General features: G+C 48.8%; 1 protein-coding gene across 7 annotated transcripts in view; it reads right to left on the bottom strand.

Annotated features, from left to right (window-relative positions):
- Positions 1-12,970, bottom strand: part of RUBCN (rubicon autophagy regulator) — a 34,112-nt gene extending 21,142 nt beyond the window's left edge. For 6 of the 7 annotated variants that reach the window (XR_009959238.1, XR_009959239.1, XR_009959240.1 and 3 more), the window contains exons 1-5: positions 12,899-12,970; positions 5,533-5,686; positions 3,149-3,232; positions 1,826-1,985; positions 530-636 (exon numbers count right to left, since the gene is read on the bottom strand). Coding sequence is in view for 4 of the 7 variants with exons in the window: in XM_062582357.1 (XP_062438341.1) it covers positions 530-636; positions 1,826-1,985; positions 3,149-3,232; positions 5,533-5,686; positions 12,899-12,936 (543 nt within the window). In the remaining 3 variants the exon portion in view is untranslated. Of the gene's footprint in view, positions 1-529; positions 637-1,825; positions 1,986-3,148; positions 3,233-5,532; positions 5,687-8,811; positions 8,829-12,898 lie in introns of those variants that run through there. The other variant, XM_062582360.1, reaches the window with a different exon arrangement.
- Between the last annotated feature and the right edge of the window lie 2,734 nt (positions 12,971-15,704).

The following is a 15,704-nucleotide window of genomic DNA, read 5'->3' as shown; positions in this document are numbered from 1 at the left end:
GGGGAGCTCTCTGCAAAGAAAGCAGCCACTGTTCCCTGTCTCTGCAGGGGTTATGACTAGCACAGGGCTGCACCAGGAGTCAGTGGTGTCACCAGAGGCGGGAATCCAGGTGTTCTGGGCCCTGGGTGCCTGCCCTTCCCCTCTGAGAACAGCTGTCCCTTGGTACCAGACAGTTCTGCTTGCTAGCCCTGAAGCCCAGCATTTTTGGTTTCAAAGGTGTTTCTTACACAGGATTGGTTCCTGCTATCAGGTTCTCACACTCAAACCCTAGAAGCCAGCCAGAACCAAGGTGCCTCCATGTAGGCTCCAACCAGCCATCTCCCCCCACCTCAACACTCCATCAGGCTCATACAGACAGTTCAGGGAAAAGTTCATCATTTTCCTTTTCTCTTGGAGCTCCTTTCACTGCTCCCAAGTCCAGGCCCTTGTCCAAGGGCTCTGTGTGCTCTGAATGAGACATTGTATGAGCAGTCACAACCAACAGTGTTCTGGGGAGAGCCAGAGGCACAACGCCAGGGCCTCGACTCACCATGGACGTATCGATCTGAGCCAGGAGCCTGGGGTTGTTCTGTTCCACAGCCTCCAGGCACTGTAACATGGCCGTGACGTGGGAGTCACTGAGCAGGAAGGCAGTGTCTGTAGAGAGGAAAGTGCTGCTCAGTGGGGTCTCTCCCACCCACTGCCCCTAGCATGAAGGGGTTGGGAAGTGCAGGGTGCTGGACCAGGCCCTAACGCTTTAGCCAAGGAGGTGAGAGTCTCCCAGACCCAGTCTAAACCTTAGCTGAAAGGTTCCCATTCCAAATTATTATATTCTTGGATAAGATTTTTGTTTTTATTAAAAAAGGGCTGCTGAAAAACTTCTCTCTCCATTACTCAGCAGCACAGGATTAAAGAAAGATCCTGTCCCAGATCAACACAGATGTTTTTATCCTTGCTACCAGATTTTTCTTTTTGACAAAATTTCAAGCTTTCAAAGAATTATTAACACATACAGAGTTGTATAAAGTTTTTGCTTCAATTTTTATCTGCAAAGTAGAAATGCAGCTGCATTTCCATATGTCATCTAAGGCCAGAGCTTGAGCTCTTTGTTCAGAATTCTTCACAGGGAAAAAAAAAGCCCAGAATATTTTTGAAAGAGGAGATGATTCAAAGCTGAACTTTCCCTGTTTTGTTTCTCTTCAGTAGAAAAAGCATTTTCCCCAAGGCTTCTAGTGCAACCCTGGACACAAAGGTTACATATAGACAGTCTGCTGAACACAGCTCTCACTTAACACCAGGCCGATTCATCATGTGCAGCAGAAACATTTCAAGCTCATGCAAAAAGCTGCTACAGCCCAAATTCCTGAGATAGCAGGAGGGAGAGGCTGACAATGCTCTGTACCTTCGCACAGGCTCAAGCTGTCATTTGGACAGTAAGGAAGGCCCAGAAACAAGCAGGACCAAGCATGCTCTAAATGAGCTCACTGCAGAAAGCCCAGGTGCAGCTCTTCCTATGTGCATCCAGGCTGAGCTTCCATCACACAGTAGACAGGTCACCCACTTTGAGAGCACAGATTGCTCCAATGTAAACCACCTCTTCTGCTACTTCCCTCGCTCGCAGACAGCATGTGGCTTTGAATGTCACCGGAGCCAGTGATGCGCCCGAGCAACCCCACACCTGTGGGAGGTACAGCTATCTCACCACCCTCATAGTCTGGCCTCCATCTCCAGCAGGCACTGTAGCTCTGTAGTTTCCCACCATCTCTGAAATCCGCCCCATTTCTGGCACAAGGGAAAAGCCCAGCTAGATGTTTTAATAACAGGAAAAAGGTCCATCTCCATTTACCTGAGTAGAATTTTCTTATGTACTGCCTGTTGCCCAGGAGAGGTTTCAGCTGTGCTGAGAGGCAGTGGAACTGCAGACTATGTTGTAGCCACAGCTTCGCAACAGCTTGATCACTTAAGCCATCTGTGTTGAGCTGGCCACTCTCATGCAGGCTGATGAACTGCAAATGAACACCACACATCAATTAAGAGACTGGCAGAGACTAGCAGAGGAGCAGAGGTTATTTCATCTTTAAAGTCCATGCTTTGGCCCCAGATAATGGCAGCTTTCCAGCACCAGTCACTGTCAGTGGGAACACAGTTGCAACCCTAGCAGCTTCCTAGCCACTGACCAAGGCAAGGCAGGGAGACGAGAGCACTGGAGAAGAACAACACTTCAAAGGTCAAAGAGCGCCAGTGATCAAAGTTCTCCCTACAGCCACCAACACTACATATTTCTCCTGCACGCTCTCCCACCCATATGTCACAGCCCTGACCTTGCAGGACCCCACACTCCCAAATGCAATTGCTTTCCTGAGGGGACAATCATCATCTTGCTGACGCATTAACTGAGGAACATTACAGCTAATACCCTGAGCTGTTGCAGCTTGAGTTAAAGAGCTGGATTGCACTGGTGAGGGCAGTCACACCTCGTGTCCTCCCTGAGTCGGCCTCGAGCACAGGCCCAGGACCAGGTTGCACATACAGACCACCAGTGGTCAGCCCCTTGCATTCTTCCTCACCGCTCCCCGGAGAAGACTGCAGCGGAGGCCACGGACCCTGCTCACACTTCTGTGTCTGTGCCACAGAGCGAGCGATCTGCAATGAGGTGTCTGTCAGGGCATAGGGCAGCCAAGGAGTGAGAGCATCCCCCTGTGTCAGCAGAGGGCACAAGCCAGGAATAGAAGAACCAAGTAAATAGTCATGCCAAGACACAACCAGGAAATGGGACAGCTCAAACCTTTAGAGATTTGTGCAGCTGCATAAATCTCCCATTAACATAGAAAAGCATCACTTGTGCTGGTTCCCTTGGTAATTCCTGTTGTACCCAACCACGTGGAGTTGGAGACTGGCCTGCAAGAAATAAGCAGCCGATTGTCTAAGCCTAAACCATGCAGAGTTCCTGCGATCTGGCTTGTACACAAACACATGGCTGCCCTGCTTGGTTCAGCCTCCATACTTAAGAGGCTGAGCAAGCTGTCCTCACCCCATCAGCCCCACTGCCTGCCACCTGATCCACAGCAGACCAACAGTCAAGGCAATGCTAATTCACCAGTGAGGCTCACACCCCAACCACCCTCTTCCTTCTGTGCTGGGTACACAAAGCCCCCCTACCAGAACTCACCTTTTCCACGTGATGAGCAGAGTTGGGACTCAGCCAGCGAATGTCTTTCACAAACTGCCAGTAATCCTTCTGTCTGCAATACACCTGCCAGGAAATGCACAGTTAGACTCCACCAAAGTCCCATTGCAATGTTGACTGGGTGCAGCAAGTTCAGGGCAGTGAATTTGTGTATCAGATACCTCCAGTAGACCTCCCACACGATTCAATGGGCACTGAGAGGGAAGAAATGATTAAATCTTTCTGAGCAAAAGTGCACGTAGATAGACAGAAGGGACCAGCCCTCAGGTGCAGGTCCGAACATGAATCAGAGGATTCTGTCTGAATCCTCCCAACCGCTCCGTGCATCGCTGCATCACGTACACATCCTTCTCTGCTTATTGTGTTTGAAGGTGTGCCAAGTCCAAAGTTAACTGAGTTCCCATTATCACCGTTCCCCTTCCTGCTAGGGCAGGACCTGGAGGAGAGTCCCAACAACTCAGCACTGCACAAAGAGTCAGACTCCAGCGAGGGGACACAAAGGGCAACATGGAAATACATCCTGGCAAAAACAGTAGCAATTCCTGTCTTCTAATACTGCAAACTACCAACAAGGACACTAGTAGGGCTGAGCACTACAGATAAGAAATTCAATGCAACATATTCTAACACTGCATTTCTATTAGCTCTCTGTTGTTGTTTGCCTCATCTTTATTCAGACAACGAGTTACTATTTTTCAGTTACTCTTCCGGTTAAAGAGGAACTGCAGAAGAGTTGCTATTTTCCTCACCACCTTATCATGTGAAAACACAGTCCCAAAATGCCTCTCTTCACCAAAATGCCAATTTTCTCCTTCATCTCTAGTTCCTCTTTCACAAATGTCAGACAAGTAGGTTCTGTTTTGCGGTTTCTTTGTTTTGGGGGTTTTTTGGGGTCTTCTAAGTATAGAATATTAAAACAGAAATTTTAGCCCTTTAGATCCACTTTTTTTTTTTTTGACAAAGAAATAAAATTCACTCAAAGGTTAAAAAGTCTCTCACTCCAACTGTACTCTTAACATGTACATACGGAATTTTTCATCTTAATTGTTTTTATTCCTGGTTGCAGAAACAAAGATGATATAAAAATAAATAAATAAATGAGTGTTTGCATGGAACAAATTGAAAAAAAAATCTGCTAGTAAACTTTGTAATTTCATTAGCTTCCCTCTGCAGCTATTTTAGATCAAGTCTTCTGCAGTGTCACACATCCTTAAGCATGGGAGACATTTCTAACTAAAAGAACTGCCCCTACATAAACAATAAAAGCATCAAGAAAGGCAACAGACTCTGCTGGTCTAAATTTCCTTTAGCTCCCGCACAAAAGGCAACCAATACACAGACAAGGACACATCACTAAGACTGTCAGAAAGGATCACTGTACACCTTGGATTTAAGAGCTAACTTCTTTCTCCTCTTATCTCTCAGCAAAAGTCACCAGCCCGTGCCACTGGGGACTAACCGCAACAGCACACCATCTTTAATGAGTGCTCACACCAGCTAACAAATCTAGGCAGCAAAGCACCACGCTGGGGGGCTTGCCTGCCTGTCTGACTCTTTCTGGAGCCTATTAGCTTGGGTGCAGCACTATATAAATGCGATTTTACTATGCCTAGACCCCAGCTAGCCCTGTGCAAACCTTTCTGGGTTTCTCCACTCTGCTCATTCAGTTGCAGAGCTGGCTGATGCAAAGCTTGCCCCAAAGCATGCCCCACAGGCTTATTTTAGCTTTCCATTGTGAAATAATTGTGGTGGAAATACTAAGCTGAAGGGGAGATCTTCATGCCTCGGCACACAAGCACTCTCCAGAGTGGAAAAGAAAAATGCTTTCAGGCAGTCATGGAGGAGGGAATGGCTGGATGAGCAACTGCAAGAGATGATGAGAGCAGGGAAAGAGATCCCATTCATGCAAAGTGCAGACTGGGCTGTTGGCCCCAGTTACTAACAAAGCTAATCAGAAACAGTAAAGATACAAGCATTCTCTTGCCAGACCTCACTGGGGAGTTATCCAAGTACACATGATATGAGGCTGACTCATTTTAAAATCAACTTTATCATTTTGCTGCAGGCTGCAGTAGGAAGAAAGAAGAGAGGAGCAGGTCTCTCACTACAGAGGACATAGGTACTTAGAAAAAACATGTCAAAAGTATACGTGACTGAAGAAACACATACAGAGTTCCTCCCTACAACTACAGCAGGAACTACTCATTATCTGCTCTAATCATTTCCTACACTGATACAAGCATTCTACTCAATCTATACTATGAGCATTAAAGAAAACTGCAAGGAGATCAGGCTATCTGAGCTGCTCAGTGACTGACACCACAGCTGCTCAGACAGACAGCAACGTTGGCAGCACAAAGACCTACCTTGTCGTGGATGAGCCCATGATAAAGGATGCTGTGCATGTCTCTGCATAGTCGTTCCAAGCCACCATATTTAGACCAGACATTTGGGTTGCTGGTGGACACCAATCCTTCCACTGTGGTCTTCAGATTGCCTAGCAGTTTCCAGTGCTCTTTCCTGCAGAGAAATATAGCAAGTCCCCTAATGAGTGTCAGATATAAAAGAATAGGAGCTCCAGAGCAGGACAGTGGTAATACCGTCTCTCCAAGATGACTTTGGTTGGGCTGAAATCTTTGGCAGTCTAGAAGCTAGCAAGGCTGAGCTAGAAAGCTTTATGCCTCCCTCTACTCTAGCCCTGTGGTCTCCTCTCCACGGTTCGTGGACAAGAGGCCCTACAATAATGCTTGTGATGATTGGCAGCCATTGCCAACATGGTCTCAGGTGACAGTCAGAACAAAGAATAAAGGTCCCTGCAATACACTTTTTGTTTACTATGGATCAACAAAGACTGAGGACCTCTTTTCCAGCCACTCTCTTGACTGCTTTACTTACACACTCTACCAGAGACTCTAAAGAGTAGGAACGCTTCAGCTGAAAGAGCAGCTGTATAGCACCCATAAGGAGACATCGTCCATGCACCAACATACACTGCATCATGAGATATACTAACAGCCCATGCTACATCCACATTAACTGACACCAGCACTCCGCTGAGCAATTTGCTATGCGTCAAGCATTTGAGCATTTTCAGAATGAAGAAGTGATCCGTTCATCATAGGGGAAGTTTGTTAACATTTCAGGGGCATACAAGCATTTTAACTATTCAGTTCAAGGATCTGGTAACAACACACACTGTATCATGTTTTGGAAGACAGGAACATTGGGCTGTTCTCTGTCCCTGAGCTGCTGTTGATAAAAGTAGACGTTCTTACAATAAGCCAATTACATTCTTGACAGAGATTAACAATCTGCAAACGGCAGGTATACTCAAGAACTTGTGCAGTATTTCTCATCATCAACTCCCTCTGTTGCCCTGTGTATAGCAAAAAATTACCATTAACAGCCATAAAGAGGGAGTGACAGTACCAAAAGGCAACATGATTTGCCTATGCAGCAGCAACATTGAGGAAGGAAACCTTGGAGGACTCACTTCTGGCCCTCCCCACTCAAGCTGCTTGACAGTGTTGCCAAAGGAATATCAGCTGTCAGAAAGATGTATTCAGATAGGAGCAACTCTTTCAGAAGCAACAGGAATGTTGCAAAGTTCGTTTGGGTGTGTAAATGCCAAAAAACATGCTTCTGCATTTTTTTTTTTTTTTTATCAAAAGCATTCGAGATGACCTTTTAGAATGAAAGTCTGATGTTTAAACTGAGAAGTAACAAGTGCAGTGTTTCGGTCAGTAATCCCTCTCACCAAAGGCCACTTCCCAAGGCTTTTTTGCATGCTCCACTCATGCCGTGGCTGCACAGAGCAGCAGCTTTGGGCCCCTGGTCAGAGAGCAGCTGTAACCACTAAACAGTATCATTTCATCAGCTCCTCCTCAAGCTATTTCTAACACTCAGCGTTAGGTAATGCAAGCGAAAGCCCCGCCACACTGTCGATATTGCAAGTCAGTGAGTCAGGGAAACTCCCTCCTTGTTCTTTCATGCCATAAAAAGCAGTGCTCACAATAACAGGAGGGCAGTACACGCTGGAAGACAGCAGAGCCCCAAGCCCTTACTGAATGACCTGTCTTGCTGAAGAAGGAATTATGAACCATTTATTTGCTTGCAGGTGGCAGAAAAATTGAGAGGCACAATGTAGCTAACTGCATTTCAGCTCTGCCCAGTCTCATGGGCTAACCCTTAAGCAGTGGCAGGATTTGTCCCTCTCTCGCTGACAAAGCTGACGGAAAAATCCTGGGTTGCCAGAAGGGATGGAAAAAAACCTGGATTCCAGCCTGTCCTCAGGTTCCCTGTTTCAGCAGGTGCTCATGGTAGCACTGAGGAAAAAAAAAAAAAACAAAAAAAAACCCAGAAAATTCTTAACCCCTGAAGCAAATCACCTTACTTCCAAGCAGAGCAAAGAGAGCAATACACCTAAGAGAGGTCACGCTACCTGAGCAGAATTGCCCCTACAAGAATCACAATCACACGTGCTGCTTCTTTTGTGTTTTAGCATAGCCTGGTTTTCCCTAACCAGAATAGCTGAGTGCATTTGCACAGCCACTGCTGCTTGCCTGCTCCGGTTCTGCAATTTGTGCACACTAGCTGCTGCCAGGGTAACTAGTGTGTTTCCTCAGACACCGGACTGGGGTGAAAGAAGACTTGGCAAGAAGGATGGTTCACTCTGCTCAATACCTGAAATGAAACTGGATTTCTCAGGGTTTCATTCAAAAGAGCTCAGTTCTAGCTGAGGATGTTCTTTTATGCATCATGATATAAGTCAGCTAGGCAAGAATCTGCACGTGATCTGATTTAGAGGAGACACTAACAACTCGACCTCGATACCAGCAAGACTATTTCCTTGAGAAAACAATGGATTGGGTGTGCCTGCACAAAATAAGGTAATTATCGAAAGGATTATGGTACATTCCTTCACACAGCAAAAAAAAATTTTTTTAGTCCTGAGAGGGGGTTCAAATTCTGAGCTTCAACAGACTTTTCCTAAGGAGCTTGCTTCATTTTTTGAGAAGGAATGGCTCAATATTTCAGAGCTGCCCATGAAATCTGATACACTGCAGTATCGGTGAGACCTCAAATGCATCTCTCCCTCTTTAAAGCTGTTCCCTGACTCAGCCTCCAATTTTAACCACCAGCTCCATACAGTCAGCCTGGGAGTTCATGCTCTTTGCTTTCCAGTACAAACTCTATCTTCAGATACAGCCACATCAGCTTGGTGCCAGGAATTATTCCAGAGATAACTGAAGCTTTCACACTGCAGTAATATAGGATAGAATCTAACCCTGGAGTTAGAAATCGCTTAATGCCACTGCTGATGATGATGATGCAAGATTCTGAGAAAAATCCCACTGCTCTCCCAAGGCTTTCTCAGTCCCCCGAGAGGGCATGAGTAGAAATTTCTTTTGGTCCAAGTCAGCAAAGGTGACTCATAGTAGATGCAGGAAGCCACGCTGCTGAGTCAGGTGAACTTCTTGATTTAAAAACAGTACCCTGGTAACGATCCAAAACAGAATCACATATGTAGCTAGTATTCAAAAAAGTAAGCTTATCTTTCCTATAAAGGATATAGCTGCATGCATTCGTGTGCTCCGCAGCATAAATCTAGCAACCATGTTGACAGCCTGAACACCGTTCCCTACCTGGAGGGATCACTTGATCCTTCTTAGCACATTAAAGAGATTGGGCTGAGGTTACTGACGGCATTTGTGGGTAACCATGGAGGGACTTCTGTGAGATTTCCCAAGGACATTCCTGCGCTTGCTGTCAGTTCCTCCTGCAGTTTTCAAAGGCAACACGTAAGCCGCTGCTGCGCAGAGACTGTGCTGAACTCGGCCATCCGCAGGTTTCCTAGACAACCAGCAGCGAGTTTGCCTGTGTTATGCTCTCTGCTCTTTACACAGGCTCGCCGCTTCTCGGAAAAGGAATTACAAGAAATACAGACTCTATGTAATTCACCCACAGCAGCAGGGAGCTGCCTACAAATCAAAGGAGTTCTTCAGCTCAGCAAAGCAGCTCAGTAAGGACCAGGCACATGAGCGGAGCGGGCCAGCTGGGGCACCGAGCTGCTGAGCGCTTGTGGTGTTGCGAAAACCCCTCCAGCAGACACGGCCACATCTGCTGCTCCCCACAGCACCAGGGAGCCCTTTCTCTGCACTGGCAAAGGCTTAGAAAGGAAAACAGGGATTAAAAGCAGTTTTTAGCCTTTCCCTCAGCTTTGCAAATCGTTTTGCCTGCTCACCCTGGTGAAGCCTCCCACAAGCAGATGATCACAACTAGCACACCCTAGGCTACTCTCCATCGGACTACACAAGGCTTTCCTGGAACATGCTAGCACTAAAATATTGTTTTCACAAATCCCATGCCACGTGCAAGCCATCCTGTTCACCGAGTCAGTGCATCCAACCCGGTACGGCCCAGGCAGATCCACCAGCGCACGAGGGCTTCAGCATCACTGCGCTTACGTGGCCGTACCGCACCCAGCTGAACGCGTTCCCGGGCATTACTCTAGGCAGCTCCTTTGGGAGGCCAACCCTGACGTGGCACGAGGAGACGGGAGGAAGGCTCAAGCCAAGTCTTCACTTGTAAATGCAGAGGCCACGAACACAACTGACGGGACAATCTTTGAGCAAATGACACCTCTTAACTGTGGTCCTTCCCCCCTCCTAATGCAAGTAGACCTCTTAACTGTGGTCCTTCCCCCCTCCTAATGCAAGTAGGTGGCCCAAGACAGTGACATGCAAAGCAGGTTCCAGCTACATCCTCCTCTTCTGGGACCAGCTGTTCACCTTCCTGGGTCACCCCCACTCCCACTTCCCCTTACTGGCCCTCTCCTCCAGCCCTGGCGTTCCCTGGGCTTTGCTGCCACACCAGCTGAAGGCAGCTGCTCTTTGCTAACCTGCACTACTGAATCAACGGTTCTTCCACTACTTCCTCCCACACTGCTGTATGCTTTTATCACCCACTCCACACTTCAAGGCACGGTGAGCTTTCCTTCATTGCCAGGCAAAAGGACAGCGTTAATTTTCCTGCTGTGCTTTGATGCAAAATCTTCATTGCAGCCTTTGTTCCCTGATGCATCTCAGACTTGTCACTTAGGAGGAGATGGCAAAGGCAGGCACAAGATCCTCATCTTCCTCTCCTGCCTTTGCAGAAGAATGGACTTCAGCAAAATGCCTTTTGCTTCTCTGCTTTCCACGATCCTACGCAGGAAGATGGACTCAGTGACCTTGATCCTATCGCTATCAATCACATCCACAATCTGTAGTGAAACAGCACCTCACGGGGAATTAAAACACTAAACCATTTGCAAAAAGGATGATGAGACTGTGCAAGGCCCATGCCAGAACACTCCTCAGTGTACCAGAGCAAGAACTGACAGGCAGGCAAACAAGCTCGTGCCACCGCAGTGCCAGCACCAGAGGGGACGGTGCCCTCCTCTTTCCCTGGGAGAATTGCACAAGCTCCGCACGGCCACAATGGCATTATTTGCAGCCATTTCTAGCCCCTTCTTACCTATCTTTCAGTTAAAAAACAATCCAAGAAAGAACAGGGCTACTCCAGGCTCTGCTTTTTAGGCAGTGAGTGCTGAGGTGGCACTGGGACAGCCCTTTTAGTGACCTAGCATTAAAAATCTGCTTGTGCAGGAACTGGACCTTCAAAGACAAGAAAATGCACTAAGATGATTCTGGAAAGGAAAAAAAAATAATGTAGTCAATTCTATTTACCTTTTTTAATCTGATGGAGTCTGAAACATTAGCTCAAAGGGGAAGAATAGTTCAAATCATTCAAATAATAAAGGTATCCAAACCTGCAGTATAGTTTAAAAAGTACCAGCAGCATTTTCACAGCTGATACTACTAGCAGAAATACAACAGCCAGCTGGAGTCTGTCAGATAAGGAATGTGTCTCTGATATCAAGTTTCAACAGTTCTATCCTCCCCAGCCACTGCTCTCATTTTCTTCCAGCAACCTCTGTCCCAGACTTCTGAACACCAGTGCAAAATGCAAGCACAAAGCAAAGATTAAAAACATGAAAAAAATAAAATAAATAGGACTTATGAAAATGTCTCCAAGGAAAACCTTCTGTTACTTGAATAAGTGACAAGAAAAACCATGCCTAAAGCATAAAATAAGATCACACAGATGAAGCCACTGCAGCATTGCCACTGTCACCTGTCAGTGTCACCGAGCACAGGCCTCCAGCCATGTGCACACAAAAGGCCTTGCATTAATAAAGACAAGCTAAAGATTTATCTTCAACCTGTACAACTGGCAATGCGGCTGACTGCCAGAAGGGTAATGAAGCTCAATCCAAAAGCAGTAAACTGCAGAGACACTAGAAATGCAGCACAGCCAACAGGGTGGGATGGTTTCTCACTGAAGCAGAAGCTGTACAAAACAGAGGCTTGGCAGTTGCTGTCTCTGCTACAGCTGACGGCGAGACACTGTGGTGAAGACAGAGCATCGGTATTCAGTGCAGGTACAGCCGTACGCCTGCAGAGCACAGAGCAACTCGCGACCCAGGGCAGGTGAAGCTGGCAGCCGATGCAGGGTGCCTCCCCCCTCAGCCTGCTTTTGAGGAATCAAAGGGACCAGAGGGGACAGCTGACACACGCGGGCCCCGCCGTCCATCTCGACAGACACTCAGATCCAATTCCCTTTTGGGCAGGCAAGATTTATTTTCTCCAAAACTGTTCCCCGCCTCCACCTAGACATGTCCACATCCGCCTCTGTCCCCTGCAGCTGCCCCGCGTGGACAACCCGGTCAGCGTCCGGACACCCTACGCGCAGGCACACGCACACCGCCGGCACAGAGCCCAGGTAGCCCCCTGCCTCCGCTGAGCCCGGCATACCCCGCACGCACGCACGCTCCCACCGCACGCACTCGCCGTCACCGCACACGCGCGCCTCGGACACCCTCAGCACGCACGCTTGTGGGCACACCCGCACCGCACCCCTACTGCTCCCCAGGCACCAAACACACACCAGCACCGCGAGGAGCCAGTTTCTCACGCACATATCCCTTAGGCGCCCTGCACACACGCCCGACTGCCACCCAGCTGCCGCACGCCCGTAGCCCCGTCCCCGGGCGCGCCCTGCGCCCCATGCACGCAGGGGCACACACATCCACTGCCACCCAGCAGTGTCCTAAATAACCCACGCAGACGCGTGCACGCACCACCGCCACCCGCCAGCTACCCTACGAGCGCGCACATCCCCTTCCCCGGGCGGGCCCCCCGCTCCCCGCACAAGCCCCGGGGGCCCTGCCCGCTCCGCACCCGCACACCAGCACCTCCTGCCCCCTTGGCACCACGCACCCCCCGCACGTCCTGTCCCCCCGCACTCACCCTCACCAGCGTTACGCCCCCCCCACACACACACGCACCCGTACATGCACCCCTGCACACACGCTGTGCCCCCCGCACCCACCCGCACCGTGCCCCCACCGCACGCACCCCCGTGTCCCGCCTCCCTGCACACGCGTGCCGCGCCTTCCCCACCGACACGGCCATGCACATAAAAACACGCGCACACGCAGTGTGCCGGGTCCCCGTACCCGCACACACAGGGGTGTCACGCCCCACTGCACGCGCGCGCGCGCACACGCACGCGTGACATGCCCCCCCCCCCAAAAAAAAACAACCTCGGTCTGTCACGTCGCCCACACACACACCCTTCTCCCCGCGTGTCATGGCCGCCCGCTCCCGCTCCCACGCGCGGCCCCACCTGCTCTCCGCGGGCCCCGCGCGGGGCCCGACCTCCATCCCGGGCGCGCGGCCCCGCGACCGCCGCCGCCGCCGTCACGTGGGGGCCGCCGCCCGCCCCGCCCCGCCCACCCTGTCGCCGCCGCGGGAACTACAGCTCCCGGCGCGCACCGCGCGCAGCGGCCCCCGCCGGGCACCCTGCGGAGGCCGGGACGGGCTGTCCCGGCGTGCCCCGCGGGACGCGGCCGGCGGGACTACAGCTCCCGGCGGGCCCCGCGCGCCGGCCGCGGCGCCGCTGGGGGGTCGGCGCGCTCGGTGGCGGAGCGGGCGGCGCCATCGCGGCGAGAGGAGCCTTGGCGGCGCCGCAGCGCGAAACCAAGGTAGCTGGCGAGGGAGGCAGCTTGCTCACCAAACCCAGCTGGAGGAAATCGCGACGGAAAGACAGCAGCAAAACGCGGCGCCTCCCCAGGAGGCTGCTGAAGCGCCAAAGGTGCCAGCAGAAAGGCAGGCGAGCGGCAAGAGGGTTTCTGCTCTGCTGCCGCTGCAAAGAGGATGTGAAAAAGGTACCGCAACTATGCATGCTTACCACTAAAAACCAAAGAAATGAAACCTGAAGAAGGAAAAAGTGATACTGCTGCCATCGGGCCCGAGAACCCTCAGTGACACACGATCATGGGAGGGAAAACCCAAATACGTCTCCAGAGGTGCTTGATGTGCAAAAGATGTCTCAGAGAGCCAACGCCTCTGTGGTCCGTTACACAGTGGAAACTTCCTAGAGCTGTTAGGATAAATATGTGATACTCACTGGCAATACCTACACAAAGACGCATACCTTCCCCTGAAACACTTGTAGGACTTACTGTGTTGCTTATCTTACTGGTACATTACTTCTGCAGGATTTGGGGGCACAAGGGTCTTCTACACTGCTATTCTTAGGGAAATAATAACAACACCACATTTCTCAGAAGGCACTTAACGAAGAAACTAGGACTCGCCAAGCATCTTGCTAACCATACACAACTGCAGAACAGCTTCCAGCCCGATCTGTTGGACAGAACATTTCTTGCTAGAACATACCGCGCCGTACTCGCATGGGTTAAACACGCTGGCTGTAGCTGACACGTTTGGTATCAGGGCATCAGACGATGCATCAACTGTCACATTAAAGTTCTGCAGAAAACCAACTCATTGAGACTATCGTAATATCATTGTTAAATGATCATGCCTGGTGAAACTAAGCATGCTAATCTGAGAAGTCTAATATAATTCCTACACCAGGAGTCACAAAGTTCTTCTATGTCAGAAGTAGCCTGGATTTCACTAAATAGGGATTTTTTAATTTCATTTTAAAAATAAAAATCATAAAAAATCTCCATTTTCTCCTGCTTTATCATGCTATTTTGTATACATTACTAACATACATTATTTAACGTGGATAATATTAAACTATTGTCAAGGCCTGTGACAATTTACGTATCATATAAAAAATCATTCCATCAAAAGTAAGCTTGATCATACAGAGCCTATAGTCGTACACACATCTATTAGCTTGTATGACTGACCTGGGACTAAATTGGAGGATAATCCCCGAATTTATGCTGCAGTGTAAAATTTAAGGAGTGCCAATAGAGGATAACAAATTTAAGTGCATGAGAGGAGATCTTTTTGCTAAACAGCAGTGGAATTTGGAGCCTTGCAGACTAGGTTCCTGTTTGGGGAATATTGGGTGACATCAAGTCAGGTATTTACTCAGTTTTACTTCTTTCCCTACAAAAAGTACCTCATGGGGAAGACAGAATTGGCAGTCATTGGTGGATGCTAGACAATTCCATGTTAGGAATAAGATACTGTTTCTAACAGAGGCTGTATCTGTGTCTCAGAAAGAATACCCAAGAGAAGCAGAGACCTCCTTTGGAAGATGCATTTTAACAAATCATACTTCTGGGATCAATGCAGGTGTGATATTTCACAGCCTGTAACATACAAACTGTACTAGAGGGTCCCCTCTGGCTTTAAATCTATGAGTACATTTAGTACCCGATTCTTTGGGAGGGGTTCCTGCTTGGTAATTGCAACAGCTCCTCCAGAGAATTTCAACCATGATGTTTAACAGGTAACACCTAGTGTGCAACTCCTCCACAATAACATAACATAACAAGAGGGATTAAGAGGGATTATTGGACAGCCAAGCCCTGATGTCTCATTTCTGAGGGGGCAACAGATGCTCAAGAAGGATCATGAAGGAAATGAGCCAGCTTTAACAATTCTACAGCCTGAGGAAGCTTCAGACAATACCGTCTCCCTAAAGTGGGATACAAACTCAGCAGGACTGCATGGCATTACAGTAAGTGAAAAGGGTGCTAGCTGTGCAGACCAAAGTGAATAAAAGAGAGACAGTAAATTATTCAAATACACCAACGTGTTGATACACATTACTAATAAGAGTATAAACATGACTGTATTCTCAAACACATTTCGAGTTGGAATATGGTTGGGAGAGACCAAAACAGTCTGGGACAGAATCAAGTTTTGTATATTGTTAAAGCACTAGTCCTTTGTAATTCAGTGCCACAAAGAGCCGTTGTCACTTGGCTAGCGGCTGACGTATTCTTAACAGTTAGATAGAAATACAAGAGCTGCTGTCTGTTTTGCAGCCTATATGATCCCTTCATTATATCAGCCATTGAGGGCTCTGAAGAAACAAATACTCTTCAGGAACAAAACCTTTCCTTGATTTTCTGCTGTGCTGAGCAATGGACTGCTGGTATCTTGTTTTGTTAAGAAATGCCACCAACTGATTTTGACTGTCTTCCACCTGTCATGAGGGC

The sequence above is a fragment of the Rhea pennata genome, chromosome 9, assembly GCF_028389875.1.
Source record: "Rhea pennata isolate bPtePen1 chromosome 9, bPtePen1.pri, whole genome shotgun sequence".
NCBI classification, from domain to species: Eukaryota; Metazoa; Chordata; class Aves; order Rheiformes; family Rheidae; genus Rhea; species Rhea pennata.
Note: the sequence above shows the minus strand (reverse complement) of the source record. Positions and strands in the feature narration are given on the sequence as shown.